At 34.9% G+C, this 26,155-nt stretch overlaps 1 protein-coding gene across 1 annotated transcript; it reads right to left on the bottom strand.

The window, feature by feature from the left end:
• Positions 1-227: 227 nt before the first annotated feature.
• LOC112906309 (snRNA-activating protein complex subunit 3-like) lies at positions 228-25,125 on the bottom strand. The gene is made up of 5 exons (XM_025980224.1): positions 24,852-25,125; positions 24,569-24,779; positions 24,246-24,509; positions 2,901-3,047; positions 228-1,159 (listed from the first exon to the last, which is right to left on the bottom strand). Exons 1-5 carry the CDS (start codon positions 25,052-25,054, stop codon positions 800-802), a joined length of 1,185 nt encoding a protein of 394 aa, XP_025836009.1. The 5' UTR covers positions 25,055-25,125; the 3' UTR covers positions 228-799.
• Between the last annotated feature and the right edge of the window lie 1,030 nt (positions 25,126-26,155).

The raw sequence follows: 26,155 nt of genomic DNA, 5'->3' as shown, positions 1-26,155 counted from the left end.
ATGTAAGAAGCAGCAGCTGTATCCATGAAGTGTGTGGTGGTATAGCTGTAATACAATATTGGAATAATGTGGAACATATGGAGGTATTGGACAAAGCATATCGTAATGTTGTGTTACATCGAGGAAACTATATAGATAGACATCAGTATAGTGAAAATAAATCAACGAGATACATGTGACGTCAGCCGGGTGAAAGAGTTCAGCGTTACCCNGTTGGCGATGTACTAGCCACAGGCACTGCTAACCTTTCCTAAATCTCCTATGCATGGGTTTCCTCCACCGACCATTCTGTTTTGCTCGCCAACTGATCGTTGAGGAAGAACTCCTCTAGCATCGCTGACAGCTCCGACTCGTCCCAGATAACTGACACATCATCCCCATCACACTGAGCCACTTCAGCCATTTTACTTAATCGCTTCCTCCATACTTCTCTTATTTCTTAAATATCTTTAGACCCTCTCTCCTAATACCATCACCCCTTTTCCATATTCTCCCACTCCTTCTGAAAAGCATAAACTTTACGAGGAAAATTCAAACTTAAATAGGCTACCCCATCATCTAACGATAATTCCAGAAGGTCTAACAACTTCTGGTACAGTTGACAAAAGGGGTGAGTTCTAACTTCTTTAGCTGAAGAATGATTTAGAAAGACGTTCCGAATGCCAAAAAGTGGTAAGAAGTTGATGGACAGGTCATCGACTTGAGATGCAGTTTTTATTGAAACAAATAGAATACCTTTTCGGAATGTTTTTATTCAGTATTACTTATTTTTAGTTTCACTCTTATGTTAAACGATTAATTATTTATCATCATTATCATCTTCAATTATTTCAGAAAACGCATACGCTTTGCAAGAATCGATTTTCCTGCCGTCGACGTTATGATAAGAGTCGAAGCATTCTTGACACATAAGCATATGTTCGTTAGGTAATCTGTCACATTCCGTGCAAACAACTTGTGCGTTATTGGTACCGCAAATGGCACATTTCCTCGAGTATTGCCGGTTCGTTGTCATAACGTAGGGATAGTCATATGGACAAAGGCAGTCGTCTTTCATGAGCAAACGAGCGTCGGTGAAGACCACTAGGTGTTCACAGTTGCCTTGGTGCACATACACATATGGATAACCGATGCGAGGTTTTAAATCCTTGACGAATGTCTGAAACAATTCAATAAATAACTACCTACGTAAATAAATACAGGTGACGATCATTATATTGTCTGTAGTCAATGTCTATGGCGTGCTGATAAGATCGAAATCGTGGCCCACGTCTGAGAGTTTCAACAGATCACAAACCACGAACTAATATTCGATTATCTACAATCAATGGTTCTTAACCGGTGCTCCCTGAAAGCACCCGAAGAAGTCATACAAATTATTAAAAATATTAAACCATTGACGAGTCGACGACGCATCAATATTAAAGATTCGGTACAACATTTGTTAAACATATTCTGTAGCATTAAGAAGAAGGTACTTTACGTTACGGTATCAATTTTAACACTGGAACCACTTGGATGCGATTGTCGACATTGTAACCACAAAAATTCCAGTAAAACAATGTAATTGGTACAACAATTTCAAAATATAAAAATAAAATAAGTACAAAAAGTACTTTTAGTTTTGAATAATTTTATACGTGTTTTATTTATAGAACAAGCTTATTAGCCAAAGGGTTGGTGGTCCTAGGCAAGACAAATGGTCCTTCGTAGGAGGTTAAGAACCACTGGTCTACATAGATAATACGAATTCATTTTTCATAGGTTGGTAGGACACCTTCTTAGGCATGAAGGTCTAGTCAGAGACATATTAGAGGCAGAAACAGGAGTTAGGAGGGGTAGAGGTAGACCTAGATTAGATTACTCTTCGCAAATAGTTAAGGATGTGTGTTGTTCTAGGTTTAGGGAAATGCGAAGTTTAGCTCAGGATAGGAAAGAGTGGAGGTACGTGTCCAACCAGTCTTAGGACTGATGACCTTATGATGATGATGATGAGGTCGTAGATGCATGTACAAATTAACAAAGGCATTTTATGATATATATTATACTGGGAAACAAAAAATGGGGTCTGTAGAAGAAAGAATTTCCAGGAAGACTGCATCGTGCTGGCTGGTGTATTACATAACTTAAAAAAAAAAGAAAGTGGAAAACGGTTTTTCAGTTAGTTATGTGTAACACCAAATCGACATCTTACAACCAATAGTAGCGGTGACGTCGTAAAAATACATGTATGCTAGAGCATTATTAGTTTTCGTTTGCGCTTTGTATTTAATTCATTTTTTCTTGGCCATTGTTGTTTATACAAAGTGTCTAGTTGTCATTTTCTGCTGCAATATTTTAACATATTTTGATACAAAAAAATACTTGTGGAAAAGCACGTTTCAAGTAATGCATGCGCCTTCATTTCTTGTCAATATTAGTGTATCTCAATTATAATTTTGATGAATGTTCTATAAAACAAACAGTATCCAGTGTTTTCTCGGTAAATAAGCATGGAATATTTATCTGCATTCCATAAGTTTTTATGAGTCTACAATTTTCTCATTTAACTTTCTCTTAAATTGCAAAAAAAAAAAACGTTTTTCCAGTTTGTTTAATTTTTAAATTATGATGCACTAGCTAGCACAATGCCACCTTCCCTGGAATGTTTCATCCACACGACCCCATTTGTATTTTCAGGACACACATAACTGTTTCGAGTTATTGTAGACGAGCATTTCGCGAGTATCATGTCGTGTGTGGTATCGAACAATAAGTAGCTAGATGTTGCTACATATATGTGCAGAAAACATGAAAACACGGCATTGTCTAAATAATTAAAATTATAGAGACGTTCCAAGTTAAAACATTGAACATGACTCATAGCAATATACCGAAAATATATTTTTAAATTTCCTTACGCCATCCATATCTGCTGTCTTCAGATCTTTTATGTTCTTTTCCTTCGCCCATTCTCTTATAACTTCTGAATAATCAATCGACCCTGTTGCTCTTAGGTCATTGTAGAAAACGTTTTCAATGAAGAGGAAGTTTGAAGGGTACAGGACCTAAAAATACAAGTAAAATATACTCTTTGTGAAATTTCTTGCAACAGTGATTCGGCATTTTTGCTAAAGGAGTTATATTTCACATTACCAACACAAAAATTAAGAAAGTTCACATAGGAAATAAAAGGGTACACGCATTTAAGTAAAAGAAATAAGAAAAATTTATAAAAATTGGCGAGAGATGTTAGAGTAGGGTACTGTTTGTCGTTGCGTAGAAAATTATCCTACTTGAGGCCCACCAAATACCACGAAAAGTGTAATAATTAATTTTGTCTAAAGATAATGTAGACCCTAATGAGATCATCTCAAATGTAAATAATTACAATTTTGATCCTGAGTGGTTCATAATAGTAGCAGTAGGGAAGGAAAAAGAGTTCATATATAATAATGTCAGATTTTATGCAAAGATGCATCCGGACATGAGAATATGGCAGATAATAACAGAATCTAACATAGCCAATCAAATTTTCCCTTTTATTAAACAACAATCAATGACAATGTCTGAGGATCAATTACTAAGAGCCATATTTAGGATGACCTTTCGATTAGCCGAAGAAAACGAAGACTTTTCCTTTATTACTTTTGATTTCTCTGCATGGTGTTATGTCATCACGTGTTTCGACAATTAGATAACATATTCGGATTCGATAATGTATTTACTTTTACACATTTATTTCATCTATGCTGTATATTAGTATTTCAAGACAGATATGCTCCTCCCAGACAAAGAAGTGATGGTCTTCCTGAAGAAGGTCCTAGATGTTGGTGGATGCCGGAGGAGTGGCAGGAAGGTTTAAGGCAAAAAGCATGGACATTAGTTACTATACTTCTGATTTTAATTGTTTGTCAAGATTTCGGTGCAGTGGCTACTTTATTGGGCCAAGGAGACAATCAAGTCATACTATTGAGGATACCACACGCAGAACACCTACAAAACATGAATCAGACAGAAGATGAATATGTGAATGTTTTCATTCAAGAATTAGTTAAGATAACGACAAGAGCAGGGATTCCTATAAATGATTAGGAATCTTGGAGTTCCAAAATTTTATTTGAATATTTTAGGAAATACTACTTGAAGGGTGTGCCTGTTAGTGCTGCTCTAAAAAGAATATCTAGACTTGCTAGTGAGCCAAACCAATCTATCCCGTCATTAAATAGTGATTTATCTGGAATGTCTGCAGCATATGAGGATGACATATTATTATTGTGCTACATTTGAAATTTGCCATAAATTGAGAAGAAAGTACGGTTGGCTAAGAGATAAATCTCTGGAACATAATGTAGCTATACTATCTGTTACCAGAGTTTTGGGAGGACCCCCCATAACCATTTATAGCAATTATGCAACCAGGGCATCTCAAGATCCTCTGACAGACAACATAAGTTTTATTATGAAGGGGAAGGCTTTATCAAGTGCTATCATTGGAGTATCACACTTGTGCAGAAGTTCTGTTAACGTAGTGAACTTCATTATTGTTCATTTGTCGTTCCTAATTGTTGTTATCTATGCATTTAAGGATTGTTGACAGAGAGAGTGGTTGTCAAGACTAAATACACATAGGAGCAATAGCCGAACCAAATAAGTCTGAAAAGCATCATCACTAATAAAGGAAAGACGTACGCTGTGCGATGAGCGACCACGCATCAATTTTAGTGTATTGTTGTCTAAGGGGCAAAAAAGCATGGTTCGCAAGGTACATTAAGTAAGTGATATAGTTGTTACATCTATGCTTAGTCTTCTTGGTGGTTACTTAGTGTAATTTTTTGTTGATAGATGGTGGGTAAAAGTACTTCTCCCTTACGGGGAACTACCGTTACATTAATGAGGGCATAAATGCAGCAATTCTTAGCGACGTTCAGCAACTGCCAACAAGACATGACGGTGGCTCATTGGTTCAGGTTTATTCGTCACTGATATATTTTTTGAAGTGAAACTTCTTTGGGCTTGAAAGTAAAATCTCAAGGCCATGAAACCTCACGTTTTACAACGTTTCCTCTCGCGAAGCGATAGGCTAAGAGAATAGAAAGGCGCGCATGCGCATATCGGTATAACAGTCAGCTGTTACAGTCAAACCTGGATAAATGAGAACTGAGTAAGCGAGAAAACTCTATTAATGAGAGTATTTGCCAGGTCCCGTCATTTTGCCCTTCTAAAGCCTCTATAAGTGAAAAACATAAAACCTGTATAAGTGACAGTCATTTTTCATGCGTGAACCTCTTTAAGTNTTCTTTCATGTTACTTTTTTTTTTGTTTTATAGAAGCTATTTTTGTTCACCAGTTTTAAGTTGATTGTTTTTCTAAATATGGTGCTGTCATCATAATTATGAGTCTGAATAATATTATTTCTGTTTTGTTTTTAAAAAGTTAATTAGCTTATTCAGAAGATTAATGTTTTTGAATATAATCAATAAAAGTTTTATAATTAATTTGATACTTTTATTTGAGAGGAAAACCACTGAATTTGTTGACGTTATTGGAACCAAATAATATGAGAAAACGTACGTAAATGTAAATTTCTCGGCAACCCGAGAAGCCTTGAGAAATTAGCCTCGAGAATTCTCGAGACCCGAGAAATTGAAAAGCTCGAGAAATCATGAACCCTAGTGCGTACCGACTTGTTTATCAATCTTTGCCTTTAAGTGACAAACTAAAAATCGTGATTGCTTTTGAATCAGGGAAATCACGAAATTAAATTCAGAGTGAGTTTGGCGTAGCAGAATCCACCTATTATAAAATTATGAAATCAAAAGAATTAATTAAGTCTCGGTGATGTGAGGGACTCGGAAATATCAAGAGAAGTCGGCTTTCTGAGTTTCCCGACGTTGAAAAGTGCCTGTTAGAATGTATTAAACAAACCTTCGACAACAACATTCCCATAGATGGACCGCTGCTGAAACTAAAATCTAAATACTTCGCTACAAAATTAGGAATCCAGAATATTTCTGCTAGTAACGACCGGCTCAAGGGTTTTAAAGAACGCAATGATATAAATTTCAAAAAAGCAGTCGAAAGTAAACCTGTCGATCAGGGAGTATGTAACTAATGGATTGAAGATTTACCCAGTCTTTTAGGAGGATACGATCCAAACGGTATTTATAACGCCGATGAAACTGTTTTGTTCTTCATACATTTGTATGCCAGATAAAACATTCACTTTCAAGGGCGAAAAATGTCACGGAGGAAAACAAAGCAAAGAACGCCTTACTAATCTTCAACGTATTAACATGATCGGTATAGACAAACTCCCACTTCTAATCATTGGGAAATCTAAGCGACCAAGATGATTTAAAGATGTCAAGACTCTACCCGTTGATAATGCGAGTAATACAAAAGCTTGGATGACTAAGGAATTGGTCAAAGATTGGTTAAAAAGAGTTGACAAGCAAATGAAGAACAAGCGAAAAAAAAATTGTGCTTTTTATTGGCAACTGTACTGCACATACGAACTTACCAACACTTACAAATGTCACAGTTAAATTTTTGTCTGCCAATACCACCAGTAAGCTTTAACCTTTAGATCAAGGTACTATTCACATATTCAAACGGATTTATCGCAGAGAAGTAGTAAAGCATACGCTTACCTGGTTGGAAGAAAACATTAGCCCTGAAATTAATGTAGTTTTGGCTAAGAAATTCGCAAGAAGAGCATGATACACAGTAAGTGATGTTGCATGCTGGGTTCAGTATAGGTCCAGCTGAACAAGACATTCTGACAAAGCACAATAAGGCTGAACTTAAAAATGAGCTTAAAGTTGGACCTAGCAATGATGTGTGAGCCAAGCTCGTGTACCACGATACCACTAGTAATGTGTCAACGCCAACCTTTGAAGACTTCGTACAGATTGACGTCGTACCGACGACGATATCGTTGAAAACTGTGTCAGCACGTGTACTGACAAAAATGACAGTGAAGATGAAGACCGCCAATCATACATTTTCGATAGAGAGATTCCAAAAAAATGAGAAGCTTTAATGGCATTAGAGACGCTTCACAAGTTTTATGAATATGCGGTGGTTGATCAAACCATATTTGATAAAATTTACGAACTTGAAAAACATACACAAAATATAAATACAGAATCGCAAACGAAATTAACAGATTTTTTTAGGTAAATGTTGTTATAAGATTATGTATATTAAACATTTGTTTAGCTATTATTTCAATAAATATATAATATGTACTTATTTTGGGTCTAATTACGTACATATTTACAGTATTTTTATAGACTTCTATAGGTTAGACAGATTCGTCCTGTAACTCTGTAAGCTAGAAACTGGGGTTGGTGAGAAATCTCTAGAAGAGAAAAACAGATCGCGGTCCCTTCAGCTCTCACTTATCCAGGTTTGACTGTATAGTGTTAAAATAATTTTTTAGTTATATCTGTGCAGTTATATTACAAGTGTAGTACAGTAAATGTTTATATAACAACAATCATTATTTAGCAGATAGTCAGGTAGATGGTAGAGGCAAAGATAAAGTACAATTAAGTTTGAGTGGTGATTTTAATGTAAATTTTGCTACTGATGATTCAATACCATTAGTAAACTTTCTTCGTGAAAAATTTAATTTGTATATGAACAACAATCCGAATGTCGCGACAACAAAATCACGGACTACAATTGATGCTATTTTTATACGTTAAGTTCAAAATATAGAATCTGGAATATATATATTTCGTATTTTAGTTATCATAAGGCTATAGTATCAACTTTACCTGTGCAAACATTACCTGATGATACTATACAAATTGAAGAAATAAATTAATTATTACAAACAAGAAATAGCAGAAAGTTTCAATAAATATTTCATTGAAAGTATTGTATAACTGTTAAAGAGTATACCAAAAAAAACAACAGACATAAGCTTGGATCAAATACAAACTCAATTATTTTCTTTTCGACCACTGGAAATTAATGAACTAAGAGAAATAATATTTTCCATAAATTCCACAAAATAAAAGTAGCCCTGACGATATTGAAATACAAACCATAAAAAATGTATTTGAAGAAGTTGGTTGTATATTTATAGCAGTAGTAGTAGAAAAAACACTCTATAAGCAAATTAAGGAATATGTGGAAGAAACAAACATCTTATCACCATACCAATCGGGATTTAGAAATGGGTACAGCTGTGAAACTGACGCCTTCAATTATTACCGTACTTAATCATTCCCATTCCTATCCCCACTCTGAGCTAGAAACCTTCTATAACTACTCACGAGACAATTTGCGTAATTACGCTAATTATAATTTACATTTTTCAGAATTAATTCAATATCTGAAATAATATTTGCGTATGAACACATTAATAACAAGAATGAATACGTAAATGTTATATGAATGGTAACGGCTTAAATATTTACACTTTATCAAAATTATCGGATAATTAAAAATTACTTTTTGCATATCGTAATATAAAAACGTGAACACGAAAATAATTAGCGTTCAACCGAAACAGGACTTTCTACCGAAACCTTCAAATCATCGGTATCCTTTTCAATTTCGACCGAAACCGAATCCGAAACGGAAACTTTCTCACATATGTTAAAAATCTATGGTTTACTGAAATTTGTTGTTGAACAATTCAAACGTGTTAAATGAAATAAAAAAACAATAATTGAATGAGGAAAAATAATTAGTTATTTGAAATAAATTATTTCTTTCGATATTACTCCTACGAACTCTCCAGAAGTCAATTGAGTGACATGGGTAATTCACGAACGCAATTTCGTAGCAGCCGAAGGTTCGATAAATTTTCTACCAAAACCGAAACTGGTGCCAAAACTAAATTATTTTTTGCCGAAACTTATCGAAACCGAGTCTTCGGTCGGTCACTAAAAAATAATACATGAATGCCGATCAAAAAAAAAAAGCAAAATAAAAAGGTAAAAATCCAAACCGAATATCACAAGACCAAGTTGTCTACAACTGGTGAGCATTTCTTCTTTATTTCTCTAATTGCTTTTCATTCATTAACATCACCAGCAAGAACAACCAATTAATTTTTTTATGGGTGTCATTTTTTCTTTGTGTATGCATGGCCGACGCCACCGTAGTACGTTTATTTGTCCGCCAAATCTACTTGTCCCGTCATTTTTTAAGCATTAATACGCATAGCTAACTGTATCGTCTGATAACATTAATTTAGAACAAGAAATAATTTTTATCGCCTTCCGCCATCGTTATAATCACAATCAAAAACCAATTAATTTTTTTATCAGTGTCACATTTTTTCTCTGTGTAAATGGCCAACGACGCCATTTTGTTTCAACAATTTTCTCTCTGTAGTGCGCTCATTAGTAGGCCAAATCTCCTTGGCCCCGTTTAAAACAACAACTAATCAGAAATAAGCAAAAACATCAACCACGCCGCCACCTTGAATTATTGCTATATATAGTCATCCCCACTCTAGTCCAGAACCGCTATATATATACTACTCCCCGCCAGTATAAGACCGAAGACAAAGGGTGGTGGACAAATGCAGCAGTACAAGGTGGGAGCGCCATTTAAGAGAATCGCAGTCGGTAACGGATAGTCATAGATTACTTTAGCAGATTGCCCGGAACACATGCGGTACCGAATCAGGAAGCACACACCGTTGCCGAAAGGTTTGTCTCAAACACCAACTTAAACTAACGAAGGAAGAGAAATATGCATTTTCACGGTGATAATCTATACCTACAAAATATAGTTTTCCAGCCTCTTCCGGATGGTCATCAAGAAATGATATAAAATTATTAAAAGATCTTTGAAAGTATAAACAAAAATGATTACTGTTGCGCTGAAAAAAAAACTGGATCACTTTTGGTATTTGTCGGAAGAGCTGGTTTAGTTTGCATTTTTTAATAACAAACTTTCAGAGTAGTATAGCTATAGGGATTATGTGACAGTTCGATGGCCTGTCCATCCTCAGTTCCCTACCATGCCCTCCAATGGCACCTTGGAGGTCATAATAAAACACATTAAACGAAGAAGTACTTTTATTTGTATATGTAGTAATATGTACGAGTAGTTAAATGTAAATAACATCTTAAATAATATATAATAAACTTATAACTATGCTAATTTCTTTTAAAAATAAAACATTATTGTTAGTAAAATTATAAATAATAAACTTTTACTGCAACAAAATTAGTAATTAATGTGTTTGTAATTACGTTGAATATTTAAAACAGTCTATTTTAAACGTTATTTATATCGCCATGGATAGGTATCCGTTGTTAAAGTATTTATTATTCTCTTTTAAAAATAAAACATTATTGTTAGTAAAATTATAAATAATAAACTTTTACTGCAACAAAATTAGTAATTAATGTGTTTGTAATTACGTTTAATATTTAAAACAGTCTATTTTAAACGTTATTTATATCCCCACGGATACGTATCCGTTGTTAAAGTATTTATTATTCTCTTGTCATCATATGGGCTAAGTGCGACCTTTCTTTGTTTTACTGTATAAACGTTGTTTTTTAGAAATAATTAAATTTTGATTGGCCTTTATGATTTGATTATGGAATAAACATTCATAATAATCATTAAAAGTGATTCCTCTAATTGTTGCCTTTGCTATTCCTTTAATTTTTTTCGTAATATCTGCATTATTATTTTCTTTGTTAAAAAGTCTGATTGCATACATTTTCGATCTGAGTCCAATGAATTCAGAAAAGATTTTACCATTGTTTTCATCTTTCATTAAACCCATTACTTTTTTATTCGTTAAAGGTATATTGTATTCATTATCTTGTGAAAAGTCTGATGTATCAAATTTATGTAAATCACATTTTATGTGATGGTATATATCATCGACAAAGAATTGATATATGAGTGAATCTGTATCAGTATAGAGAAGTTTAGCAGAATTAGAAAATTTATTTTGAATGTAATTATAATGAAAGTCATACAGTACAGTTTTCGAAATGTCAAGAATACAAAATCCTACGTAAATTGGTTTATTGAATTTAATATTTAATCGTTCCATCTCTATTATAATCATATTTTCATTGAATATAGTACAACTATGGAAATTTGGTTTAGAAATGTAAAAATTAGCACCATATCTTCCTGTCCATTTCGTTACTAATTTAACGTCTCTATATTTTCGTACGTTTTCCATTGTTTTACCAAATACTGAGTTATTCATAAGTTTGTAAAAGTTTTTTTCGAATTCATTTTTACTAGCTTTCCGTAAATTCGTATTTAAATCAACAAATTTTTTTAACCACGGAGATTGTTTAAATTTTAGTACTCTATGAATTTTTTCAAGTTTAATACCTAAGCTTAATGCTTGTTTTAAATTTTTATAGTGAATGATATATTTTTTCTTATCAAAAAGTGTTGTTAACAGTTTAGGTGTCTTTGAGCTAGATGTAGGTGGGACTAAATGTTCAGGAAGTAACGGTAAATCTTTGTGTGTTTCGTGTAATGCATCTGGATAATGTATATCGACTTCAAATATGTAACCGTATTCATTATTATCATTAATGTCATCAATATTAATTGAGTAAATGTCATGGACCCATTCAAATTTTCCTTCAGGTAGTGGAAAACTCATTGCATAACCATACAAATTGTTTACGTCGTAATACATTAAATATGATGTAGGTTCGTTAGGATTAAATTCATCTACCATATATTTATTGTTTGCTTTTCCGTAGCGATTACAACATTGTGATATTCCCCCTCTTATACCTCGTTCTATAAACATTATCATATCTATATCGGTTAATAGTTCTAATTCAATTTCTGTTATTTTTAACATACTATCAAAAGCAAGACCTGGTGCAGTATAATAATGTAAACTATCTAATTTATATGTTGTCCAACATGTTGATCTAAAATTTTCAAATATATCAGCAAGCAATAGCACATCTGTTTTTAGATATAATTCCGCATACTCTTGCAAATTATTAATTTTGAATGTCTTCCACACATTACATGCATGATCGTATTCCGTTTGAGAAATGTTACAATCATAAATTGAACTATAAAAACATTCTCGAGGTGGTAATTTAATATCTTGTAATTTTTCCCAACAGTCTAGATATTCATACGGAAAAACTCCCTTACGCTGAACTAATTCAAATTCTTCATCATTTTGGTAATACTTCCTTGTGATAATTTTTTGTTTCTTTTCTAAATAAGATGATAATTTATCTAAGCTGCTAGCCATAAAACGAAAAGAATCTAAAAATCTAAAACTTACATTAGTTTTTTCTATATATTTTGTGAATGAAATATACTTCTCTTTATGAACCGGCAATAAAGAAATATTACCTTTTATTTTTACGCTTAAAGCTTTAATTATGAAATGACTGTCATATCCGGATAAATTGTGAAAAATTACAGGTATTGTATGATTATTCCTATAATTTAAGTTACAATTTGAATGCGCTGGACCTCTATAATTTCCTCTTAAATGACAGTGATCCTTTACTTTAATATGTTCACTACTAAATGGTTTACAACAAATATGACAATATGTAGCAGTAAGATGTTGATTTTCTTGTTCATATGAAATTTATTAATTGGAATAATGTTTGAAAAAATATTATTTTTTTTAATATGTAACATTCAAGGTCAACAAATATTATTAATTACATTCATTAGTGTTGAGGTAAACGAAAAACAAAAGCCTGTTTCATTATAACTACTCTCATGGTACACATTCATACACAGCAGATAGCCGCCAATTAAGCTTATAATTCGATCAAGGTCGCTTAGGATGCATTGCAAACACAAACTCTCAGTAAATCTATGCAGGTTCAGTCCTATTTTGTGTCGTTTTCTCTTATCTACACAAAAATTCAAAAGACTCAAGTTCAATTACGTCACAAAGTATTCAAAGTAAATCTATGCAGGCTCAGTCCTGTTTTGTGACCTTTCGTCTTGTTAAATATGTAACATTTAAGGTCAATAAATATTATTAATTACATTAATTAACGATGAGGTAAACGAAAAACAAAAGCCTCTTTCATTACAACTACTCTCATGGTACACATGCATACACATACACGTACATACATACACAGCAGATAGCCGCCAATTATACTTATAATTCGATCAAGGTGGCTTAGGATGCTTTACAAACAACACGGTACGTACACACATACGCAGACACTCACACTCACACTCACACTCACCCTCACCCTCACACTCACACTCACACTCACACACACACACACACACACACACACACACACACACACACACACACACACACACACACACACACACACACACACACACACACACACACACACACACACACACACACACACACACACACACACACACACACACACACACACACACACACACACACACACACACACACACACACACACACACACACACACACACACACACACACACACACACACACACACACACACACACACACACACACACACACACACACACACACACACACACACACACACACACACACACACACACACACACACACACACACACACACACACACACACACACACACACACACACACACACACACACACACACACACACACACACACACACACACACACACACACACACACACACACACACACACACACACACACACACACACACACACACACACACACACACACACACACACACACACACACACACACACACACACACACACACACACACACACACACACACACACACACACACACACACACACACACACACACACACACACACACACACACACACACACACACACACACACACACACACACACACACACACACACACACACACACACACACACACACACACACACACACACACACACACACACACACACACACACACACACACACACACACACACACACACACACACACACACACACACACACACACACACACACACACACACACACACACACACACACACACACACACACACACACACACACACACACACACACACACACACACACACACACACACACACACACACACACACACACACACACACACACACACACACACACACACACACACACACACACACACACACACACACACACACACACACACACACACACACACACACACACACACACACACACACACACACACACACACACACACACACACACACACACACACACACACACACACACACACACACACACACACACACACACACACACACACACACACACACACACACACACACACACACACACACACACACACACACACACACACACACACACACACACACACACACACACACACACACACACACACACACACACACACACACACACACACACACACACACACACACACACACACACACACACACACACACACACACACACACACACACACACACACACACACACACACACACACACACACACACACACACACACACACACACACACACACACACACACACACACACACACACACACACACACACACACACACACACACACACACACACACACACACACACACACACACACACACACACACACACACACACACACACACACACACACACACACACACACACACACACACACACACACACACACACACACACACACACACACACACACACACACACACACACACACACACACACACACACACACACACACACACACACACACACACACACACACACACACACACACACACACACACACACACACACACACACACACACACACACACACACACACACACACACACACACACACACACACACACACACACACACACACACACACACACACACACACACACACACACACACACACACACACACACACACACACACACACACACACACACACACACACACACACACACACACACACACACACACACACACACACACACACACACACACACACACACACACACACACACACACACACACACACACACACACACACACACACACACACACACACACACACACACACACACACACACACACACACACACACACACACACACACACACACACACACACACACACACACACACACACACACACACACACACACACACACACACACACACACACACACACACACACACACACACACACACACACACACACACACACACACACACACACACACACACACACACACACACACACACACACACACACACACACACACACACACACACACACACACACACACACACACACACACACACACACACACACACACACACACACACACACACACACACACACACACACACACACACACACACACACACACACACACACACACACACACACACACACACACACACACACACACACACACACACACACACACACACACACACACACACACACACACACACACACACACACACACACACACACACACACACACACACACACACACACACACACACACACACACACACACACACACACACACACACACACACACACACACACACACACACACACACACACACACACACACACACACACACACACACACACACACACACACACACACACACACACACACACACACACACACACACACACACACACACACACACACACACACACACACACACACACACACACACACACACACACACACACACACACACACACACACACACACACACACACACACACACACACACACACACACACACACACACACACACACACACACACACACACACACACACACACACACACACACACACACACACACACACACACACACACACACACACACACACACACACACACACACACACACACACACACACACACACACACACACACACACACACACACACACACACACACACACACACACACACACACACACACACACACACACACACACACACACACACACACACACACACACACACACACACACACACACACACACACACACACACACACACACACACACACACACACACACACACACACACACACACACACACACACACACACACACACACACACACACACACACACACACACACACACACACACACACACACACACACACACACACACACACACACACACACACACACACACACACACACACACACACACACACACACACACACACACACACACACACACACACACACACACACACACACACACACACACACACACACACACACACACACACACACACACACACACACACACACGCACACACGCACATACATGTACTGTTACGTCCTGTGATTTCGGGTTCGAAACGAAATGTTCACGGGCACGCATGACGACTAAATTTTATTTGGTAGCTGTTAATACCAAATATTAAAGTTATTAAATTTCAAAATACTGAATTATAATGTTGATAATGTTTTAAAATTATAACATTTAATTATTTATGAGCAAAAACACTAAGTTGTAATGGACACAACGTTTTTGTTTTAAATAAAATAAACAGGCGTTAATTGGAACGTAGTTTATTCTAAAGGAGTTAATGTTGAACTACCCTAGGTCAGCAGTTCTGGGGTATATATACATTTATAATGTAAATAAAGACTTATCTTTACGTCATAGTTTACAGAGTAATCATAATAATAATTATAATAGTCGAATCCCAACAGTACATACATTCATATTCATACACACACTCACACATACAGGCTCCGCCCACTATGAGGTCAATCCAGAGGCTCTTAAGAACTTCGTCAGCTGAAGAATGACCTTCAACGTGTCTTAGAGGTCATTCTTCAGGCTCCGCCCACCATGAGGACAATCCAGAGGCTCTTAAGAACTTCTTCAACTGAAGAATGACCTCCAAGGTGCCATTAGAAGGTATGGCAAGGAACTGAGGATGGACAGGCCATCGAACTGTCACAGAATCTCTATAGCTATACTACTTTTCGGTTCAAAAGAAGAAGAAAATGGTAGAAGTACTAAAAATTGAAGGCACAAAAGATTGTTCAAAAAGATTAAACATTGGTGTCACGCATAGCCACGAAAAAATTATATAAAACTTGGTCACTTCCATAAAGAGGTGAAAACTTAGAACGAAGACGCTGATTACGTAGCTGCCAAAAAAACTGTTCATTCTATGCGAGTTGTGAACGACATAGTTAAGCGTGATGTTGCTTTAATGAAGGAATACAATAAATTGATTACATGATTACAACCAATGAAGAACAAAGGCAGTATTTGCTTTTATTGGGGAAAGAGTATAGGAATAAGTACCCTAATACAAACAAATCAATCTTTGTTTCTTAGAAATAAATGATTCAATTACTTACATGTGTCTTCTTAATTAGTCAATAATTTTATGTTTCGTGTGTTCAGATTTATAAATAAAAGAACTCAACAAATGTAGAGATTACGAGCATTTATTTCAAATTCAACCCTTAGTACCAACCCTTAAATGTTATTTAAAAATTAAAAAAAAATACTGAAATAGTTTCTTAATAAAATTAAGTGAAATTAAAGAAACTTTTTTTCTTAGGAATAAGAACCACCCTCATCAGTATATATAAAATCCTAGATCCAACCGCAGATTTAGAATCACTGATTAGCATAATAAAAAGTAGTATTATTAATGTAACCATTACAAAAAAAAAGAACAGGAAAAGCACACTACTGATTACTAAGGGAATAATTAAGTCGTACTAACATAAAGAAAAGCTATACAATAAATGGAAAAGGCACCGAATAACGATATACATAAAAAAGAATACAAAGGCTATGTCAAACAATTAGAGATAAAATCATAAGTAACGCTATAAATATATATGAGAAAAATGATTTCCTTTCTACAGTAGATAATAAGAAAAAAGTATGGGAAAAATTAACTGCAAAATTAAGAATATTAACAATACAAAATCCAAAAACGTTGACTATTTCATAAACAACGGAAAAGGCCTGAAGAAATAGCACAACCAATACACAGAAAATTTCTGACATAATAAATAATATGGAAGATAAAACAGGTGGTATGGATGACATTAATAAGAAAGCTCTTAAAACAATAGGAGATTACATTTCAACTTATCTTGCACGTATCTTTAATATGTGCATAGAAAGCTTCATGTCGATTTACAAATCTTGTGACAGATATCATGCGACCAACTACAGGCATATTTAGTTTAATTAGGGAACCAAAGATGCACTGACTTACATAAGAAAAATTTTATACAATAACATGGATAAAACTAGAAATGTTGTCACTTTCCTAGTCTTGGCTAAGTCAAGGCATCGTCAATTGCAGAAAGCTCTTGGATAAGTTAGAAAGATATGGTGTAAGAGGACAATCGTTACTTCTCATTGATGATTAGTTATACAAGCAAAAACAGATTGTTAAATTATACAATATTAGAAGTGACAGTCTCCCTACACATATGGGCGTACCTCAGGGTACTATATTGGAGCCTCTCATATTCCTAATTTATATAAATGACCTGCTCGATATAATTTCCTTTGCAGACGGAAAAGCAGTAATAAGTGAAGGTGGTACATGGAAACAAGCTGAAGATAAAATGAAAAGATACCTACAAGAAGTGTCCCAATGGACCTCCTCAAATGATTTCTCCCTAAACGTTGACAAAACAGTGTACATCACTTTTATTGCTTACTGTGACAGTGTTCCCCCAACTATAGACATTAAAATATCTGATAGTATGATTGAAACGGTTGATAGTTACAAATATCCAGGGATATTTATCGACTGCAATATGAAATGGGATCAACACAGCCTTTAATTTACAAAAAAAAAAACAATAGTGTGAGGATTCTAAGACATTTGGAAGGAAGTGTGAAAATCACATAATTTTTGGAGATGTAGATATTGATTTAATTAACTGTGATGATCTATCAAATAAATATTCTATTGACTACCTAGAGGAAGGTTATGTGCCTTTCACTAGATTAGAACTAATTAGAATAGGATCGTGTACAGATCACATTCCAACAAAAACTATAATGAATTTGAAAAGCTTAATTTTATGTCAATCATTTACTGGACATGATATTGATGGAGCAAGATGTTAACGAAGCTACAGATAAATTTGTTCAAAATATTAAAATAACTATAAGGAATTCGATACCAAGACAAACAGAGACGGAGAGGCCCAGAAAGTCGTGGATTACTGATAGTCTAATTAAACTTATGATTAATATTGAAAAGCAACAAAAGATGGAAAAGACTTAGAAAATTTACAATTAGACAAAAAATCACAATACATAGTTTGCAACGACAAATTCAGAAAATTAATTAAAAAAGAAAAAATAAAGCACACAAAACTCAATTAGGTAGTGCGGATAGTAGGAGTATGTGGAAAACAATTAAAGCAAAATTAAACAATGTATTAGTAAAAAAACAATAGAATTGAAAAAATCAAAGAATAAGATCACAGGCAAGTCTCTGATGACTGAAAAATTCAATGACTTGTAGGATTACTTTAAGGACGACTTTAAGGTATTATCCAAATACCCCACATAAAAAGTTTATCTGACGATAAGTCCATTCATATTTGTCCATATACTAGTGAAGAAATAAAGGGTGTAATAAAAGGTTTAAAAAACTAATCGGGCGGAGTAGATGGGCTTCAGTTCTGGGTTCTGAGAAGCATTGCAAACTTCATAGCTGTCCGTCTTGAATACACTATAATAAATAAATGTATCATAGTTGGAATATAACCAGATCATCTGAAGATGTAATACCGGTCAATAAAACTGGTGATTGTGCAATAATGAACAACCTACAGACCTATATCCTTGATCTCAAATATGGCAAAGGTTTTTGAAAGAATAATATACATAAGGCCACCACATGATTACCTATACGACTTTTTTTTTCAAGAGCACAAACGAATTACAGAAAAACTCAAACTCATGGGATTTGATGGTAAGGTTGGAAAACTGATCAAGTCATATCTAATGAAAAAAAAAAAATAAAAACAAAGAATAAAGGAAGGAAAGCAGAGTGAGTACAATAACATCACGATAGGAGTGCCGCAGGAAACTACCCTTGAACCATTACTTTTATTTTATACATCAATGACATACTATATTTTACGCGTGAGATAATAGCATATGCAGATAATACAGTACTATCGATGGCTGAAGTTACGACTCAGCACCTGCCCAGTCACCAATGAAGATGCCGTCAGCAAAGAACGGCGAAACGCATGGAAATGGTAAAAATTCCACGGACCACGGCCAAAAAGCCCGGAAGAAAACACCGCATCGATATTTGACGGCCGTGAAAGTCTAAGAACTACAGTAATGCAGTACTACTTTGTAGAAAAGAAAACTGGTCCTTAGAAAAGCAACTGACTGATAATATCAATATGATAAATTGGTACTAGAAGAATGATTTAGACTCCAATATTAACAAAACTGAACTTCTGACTTTTGGTAATTATCTGAGTCTATACCAAAACACTACAGCGTAAATTTATACGACACTGAAACTACCAATGCTCACATGTCAAATACATGGGAGTACAAATTAATCAGCATTTACGACGGGAATGGCACTTAGTTAATCTAATTAATAATTGAAGCATCTAGTGTGTTTCCTATAGATTAACGAAGAGAAAATATCATGAAAGTATATTGTGCTCTTTTTTAGAATGTAAATATTTACACTATTTAGGCACGGAGCGGGACATATGTCAATGCAATTAATCAATTAGCACAATTACATAAAAGAATCTTCAAAGTTATAAACATAAGTAAAGAAAGGCAACATTAAAATTTAACTGGAAGTAATAAACGATTATTAACGATTATGAGCATGTATCAGTTTGAATCACCATTATATGTTTATAAAGATCTAAAAGTGGAATATAGAAACTGAAACAGTAAAACTAGAAACATACGTTTAGCGCTACCTAAATGTAAGCTTTCTATTGGTCAAAAACATCACAAGCATGTCGCCAGGCCAACCTAAAATTTTTAATATATCAAAGAAAGCAAGTAAATGTAAGCAAACAGAATGGTCCCAACATTAGGAAAATACTGAACATAATTGGGATAAGCTTAATTAGGAAGTAAAAGTGCGTACCTGGACTATTAACTTTGTTAAATTGATTGTATTTATGTTCTATGCAGTTATAGTTTATACAGCGTATTACAAACAGGTTTTTTTTATTTTTAATTGGTTAAGCAATGTTATATTGGCACGAAATATAATTTTCTCTTTTCATTTTTCCCTATGTTCTCTTTAGGTATAAACAATTTTTTAAGTTCATCTACATCACCTACAGGCAGGGTTGGAAAAAATCATTTTTTTAAAAAATCGAATAAAGTGCGATTTTTTTAAAAAATCGAATAAAGTGCGATTTTTTTAAAAAATCGAATAAAGTGCGATTTTTTGAAAAAATTCTAATTAACCACGATTTTTTTGATTTTTTCGTTTGATTATTTAATTTAAGTATATTTTTGCGCAAAACGGAACTCACCTTCAAGGGATTGCGCGGGCACAGCGCGGGGATTTTCTTTCTGTCTGACAAATCACTGCCAAGCAAAACGGAAATCCCCGTGTAGTGTTCTAACAAGCATTCATTTGTTCAGTTTTGTTTACTATTGTTATTGCTGTGATACGTGCGTGACCAATTTATTATAAATAAAATTCCTCGCCAAAGAGATGGGATTTGGGCACATTTCACAGAAAAAAGTACTACCAAAACTGGCTGTCGGGCTATATGCAACAAATGTAAAAAAGAAATTTAAGGTCTGGTTGCGAGGATGAAAATACATTACAAAAAGTGCAAAAATAATATTCCGGAATCTCGTGACGATGTTGAAGTTGTAAGTAAGTTATTAAAGTTATTATTCACAAAACAAACTAAAGAATACTAACTAGTTTTCTATATGGTTTTGGTGATCGCACTCAGTGGACAACAGTATGATTAGTGAGAAATTTTAACTGCTTGATGTCTGTAGACATGATTGTTTTAATGGTACTAACAGCGTAACAAATAACATCATAAGTAAAATATATTTTTCAGAATTGACTTCACTTTCCGAACCTAGCTCATCTGCAAGTTCTTCGGCAAAAGGCGACGATTGCGCGGCACGTCTCTTAAAAAAAAGAAACTATCTGCAAACTTAAGCTCCTTTATAGTAACATCGCCAAAATCTACAAAAGAAACAATAGACCGCCATGTTTGCTACAAACTGTAGATTCAGAAGTATTGAACATCGAGAAGTAAAAAAAGCCATTTCGTTATTACGCCCAGGGTAAATCCCACCATCTCGGAAGCATATATCAGGCAAATTATTGGATCAAATATACCTTAAAGAAAAATAACGGTGTTTTTCTAATCTATCTGGTAGTTATGTAAATATGTCTATAGATGGGTAGTCTAACGTTCACAATAAACCGATTATTTGCGCCACTATTACGATGGAGCAATCTGAAGTAATTCTTTTTGACTCGATAGACACTACAGGAAAGCCGCACACTGGTGAATACCTAGCTGAACTTGCTGAGGGTTTGATAGAAAGATTAAAATCTCAATATAATTGTAATGTTGCAAGTTTTGTTACCGACAACGCTGCGAACATGGCTAAAATGCGGAAGGAATTAAAAAATAGTGATACAATAATCACATACGGCTGTTCTGCACACTTGTTGAACTTACTTTCCAAAGATTTAGAAATTAGCAGTATAAAGGAGCATGTTGTGCAAATAATAAAATACTTCCGAAACAATCATGCAGCTAACAGCTTGTACAAAGCGGAAGGAGGGAAAGCATTAGTATGCAGATATTCGTTGGAATACTGTAACTGATTGTTTCGAAGTCTTTGTGTCTGAGTGGCAAAAGCTACTAAAAATATGTGAAGAGAACAGGGACGTCATAGATCCTGTTATTAAAGCAATAGTTGAAAATATGGTCGTAAAAAGGTCAGTGGAAGATTATTTTATCATTTTGAAGCCAATATCTGTTACATTGGATACTTTACAAAGAAATAATGCAAATTTGTCTGCTGCTTTAACAGCTTGGAGCTAAATTTAAAGAAACTGATTTAAATAGTAGCCAAATGTCGAATTTTCGAAAGAGATATAAGCAAGCAATGACCCCCAGTCACTTTTTGGCATTTTTATTAGACCCAACCCAAACAGAATTCACACTGACAAATGAAGAAGAAAGTGCGTTGGAGGAAGCGCGAAATCACTATGATGGTTCAGTTTTGCTACCATTGATAGTAAAGCTTAAGTCAAAATCAAAACCATTCTAAAGTGTGATGTTCGCAGAAGAAATAGTAAAAAATGTGACACCACTAGAGTGGTGGGTGTCACAGAAAAATATATTTAGTGAAGAGGAACAGTGAAAAATTTTTCCAGTAGCGAAGCAATTGTTTGGCGCGATAGCTTCTTCAGCTGCTGTAGAAAGAGTGTTTTTCACCTTTGGAATTGTTCAGAGCAAATTAAGAAACCGACTGGGAATTGAAAAGGCTGGAAAACTAGTTTTTTTATTCAAATATTATAATAATGATATTGATTTCTCAGATTTAAATGATCCTAGTTTGTAACTTAATTATAATTTCTAAATCTGTTTTTTTATGTTGATTTCTGTGAAAGAAAGTGAAATTAAACATTTTTGATTAAATCATTGATTTTTATTTAAAAAATCATTTGATTTAAATCGTGATTTAAATCATGATTTAAATCAAAATGATTCATTCATGCCAACCCTGCCTACAGGTACTTGTACCTTCAGTGGGCTACAGGATACATATATATTTTGTATATCTATGCATCATTCTTTCTGTAGATTAATATGTAGAATAAATTTATTTATTTATGTTTATACATATTTACTATGGATGTTAGTTTTTGATAAACAATTGCTATACAATTGCTACAATTTAGGATTTGTAACTAACTGATGATTATGAATTTTATTGTTTAGTTGCTCCTCTGCTCAGTGAATTATTGTTGGTATTTATGTATGTTAAGACAGGTCACACCTTATCTATATTTTTTTATTATTTTGTGGACTTTTTTTGTAAACTAAATCACTGTTCAAGCCAAAATATGCCATTTTTGCTATAGAATACTCAATTTAAGATAGGTCACACCTTATCTTTATTTTGCTTTTATTATTTTGTGGACTTTCTTTATAAACTAAATCACTGTTCAAGCCAAAATATGCCATTTTTGCTATAGAATACTCAATTTTTGCAAAGCTTAAGTTTTATGTACTCACCAAAGGGTTTTCTTCTTCTTTGTTCTCCTTTGCAATATTTCTGCCTTCAATTTCCTTACATAGTTTTTTGTCCAGACTACAAATGATTAGATCTCTTATTTGACTAAGTCTGTTACCTCCAATGGCCTGTATTTGTTGGCCTGCTTTTAGTTTGTTTGAAAAATTTTTAGTTTCGAATTGAAATAAAAATGGTCTAAATATCTTTATTGTAACCAGATAATCTGAACCCGGCACTAAATCATCTAAACTGATTGGGTTTGGTTTCTGAAAAAAGTTTTACTTTAACTGATCCATTAGAAGTGAACTAAGACAGTAATACTTACCAATTTAGCATTTCCATATTCCTTTCCACATATTCGTCGATAATAGAAATGATCAATGGTTTTTAGTGTTTCTTCTCTAACTTTCACAGCCTCACACTTTCTTGCTTCTGCAGTTATAGGGGTAGGATTTCTTAGTGTTATATAAACATCTTCAGAAAAATCGTTTAAGCTTTCAGGTTCAGGATCATTGGCATTTTGCAAGTTTTCTATACTAATTAGAGAAGTTCGTATTATACTCTAAATTTATAACAGCATGTTTAGTTTCTGCATTTGTTAAACTTACCCACACATTTTTTGAATTTTTTGTTGTTCACTTGCGGGTAAATGGAGTCCCAAATAGTCAAATATTATCAATCTTTCGTTGAAGTTATCAATTTCCCCAGGCTCCTCATCTAACTTTACATCATCTTGAAATGATTTAGAATATTCTTCCAAAGGAAACGGTTCACTTGAAGGGAATTGAGAATAAGGATAAACTTTTTCCATTTTAAAAATGTTTAAAACGTTATTATGATGGCTTCAAAACTTTAGGGTTATTATATCAATCACATCAACCATAGATAACAGATACACAAAGGGTAAACAATTCTAAATTATATGGCTGTTAAATGTAAACCATAAAAAACTGATCTCTATAGATATGAAACTTTGAATGCTAGAAATAAATAAACAGAAATTGCTCATGTAGATAATTTATTTAAAAAAATGTATTAAGAAAACTAATGGCGAAGCAATAATCAGTAATGTGATCTTCCAACTCATCTTCTCTTCAATAAAACATTTCCAACCCAACGAGATGTCCTTTTGACTGTAGTTGTTTGACAAATTCTGCATTATTTATGGTATACACATATATATAATACTCCTACATTGCAGGCGACGCTAAAAACCGCAAGACTCCGTAGCTCTTGCGCATGCGCGAAATAATTTTGAGTCATGTCTATGATCTTGCTCTTGCCGCCTTTTTATTCGAATTCAAACGATCTCAAGCGTTCTGATCTGTGGAGTAGAAATAAACTGGGCAGTAATCTACTAATGATTGATAATGTAGACAGGAAAATGATAGTTATATATAACGTAAACGCATTCTTTATTAGTATGAATGAATTGAGATGGGCAAACACCTTTAATTTTAATAGATCCACTTGACTTTTCATTTCTTTTACTACTCTTTCCTTGAAAANTCAGATAATTCGCAATTTGATCATTGCAGTTTGAAGTCTATCAAATTATATTTAAACTCTGAAATTTATCCATATGACAATATCAATGTTAATTATCGGCAAAATCAATTTGCAATTTTATACCAAATGTATAGCAAATTTCAACAGTCGTATTATTGAAATAAAAGCAGCGCTGAACCCGTGCTTACATCAGATTTGTTTAAGAAACGTGCACCACTAGCGGTAATTGATTCCTCATACCAAAGTGAAACAGTTAAAAACGGTGCTGTTGATATTCGATTAGAATTTGAAACTGCTGAAGATGTAGCTGCTAAAACGTCGGCGTTTGTAAATTACTATCCACTTACAAGTGTTGTGCGTATTTTATAAAAAAATGCCCGTTAAAATTAAATACAGGTGCCCT

Source organism: Agrilus planipennis, unplaced genomic scaffold (genome assembly GCF_000699045.2).
Source record: "Agrilus planipennis isolate EAB-ADULT unplaced genomic scaffold, Apla_2.0 scaffold175, whole genome shotgun sequence".
Taxonomy (NCBI): domain Eukaryota; kingdom Metazoa; phylum Arthropoda; class Insecta; order Coleoptera; family Buprestidae; genus Agrilus; species Agrilus planipennis.
The sequence above is the reverse complement of the archived record's forward strand: the minus strand, read 5'-3'. Positions and strand labels throughout refer to the sequence as shown.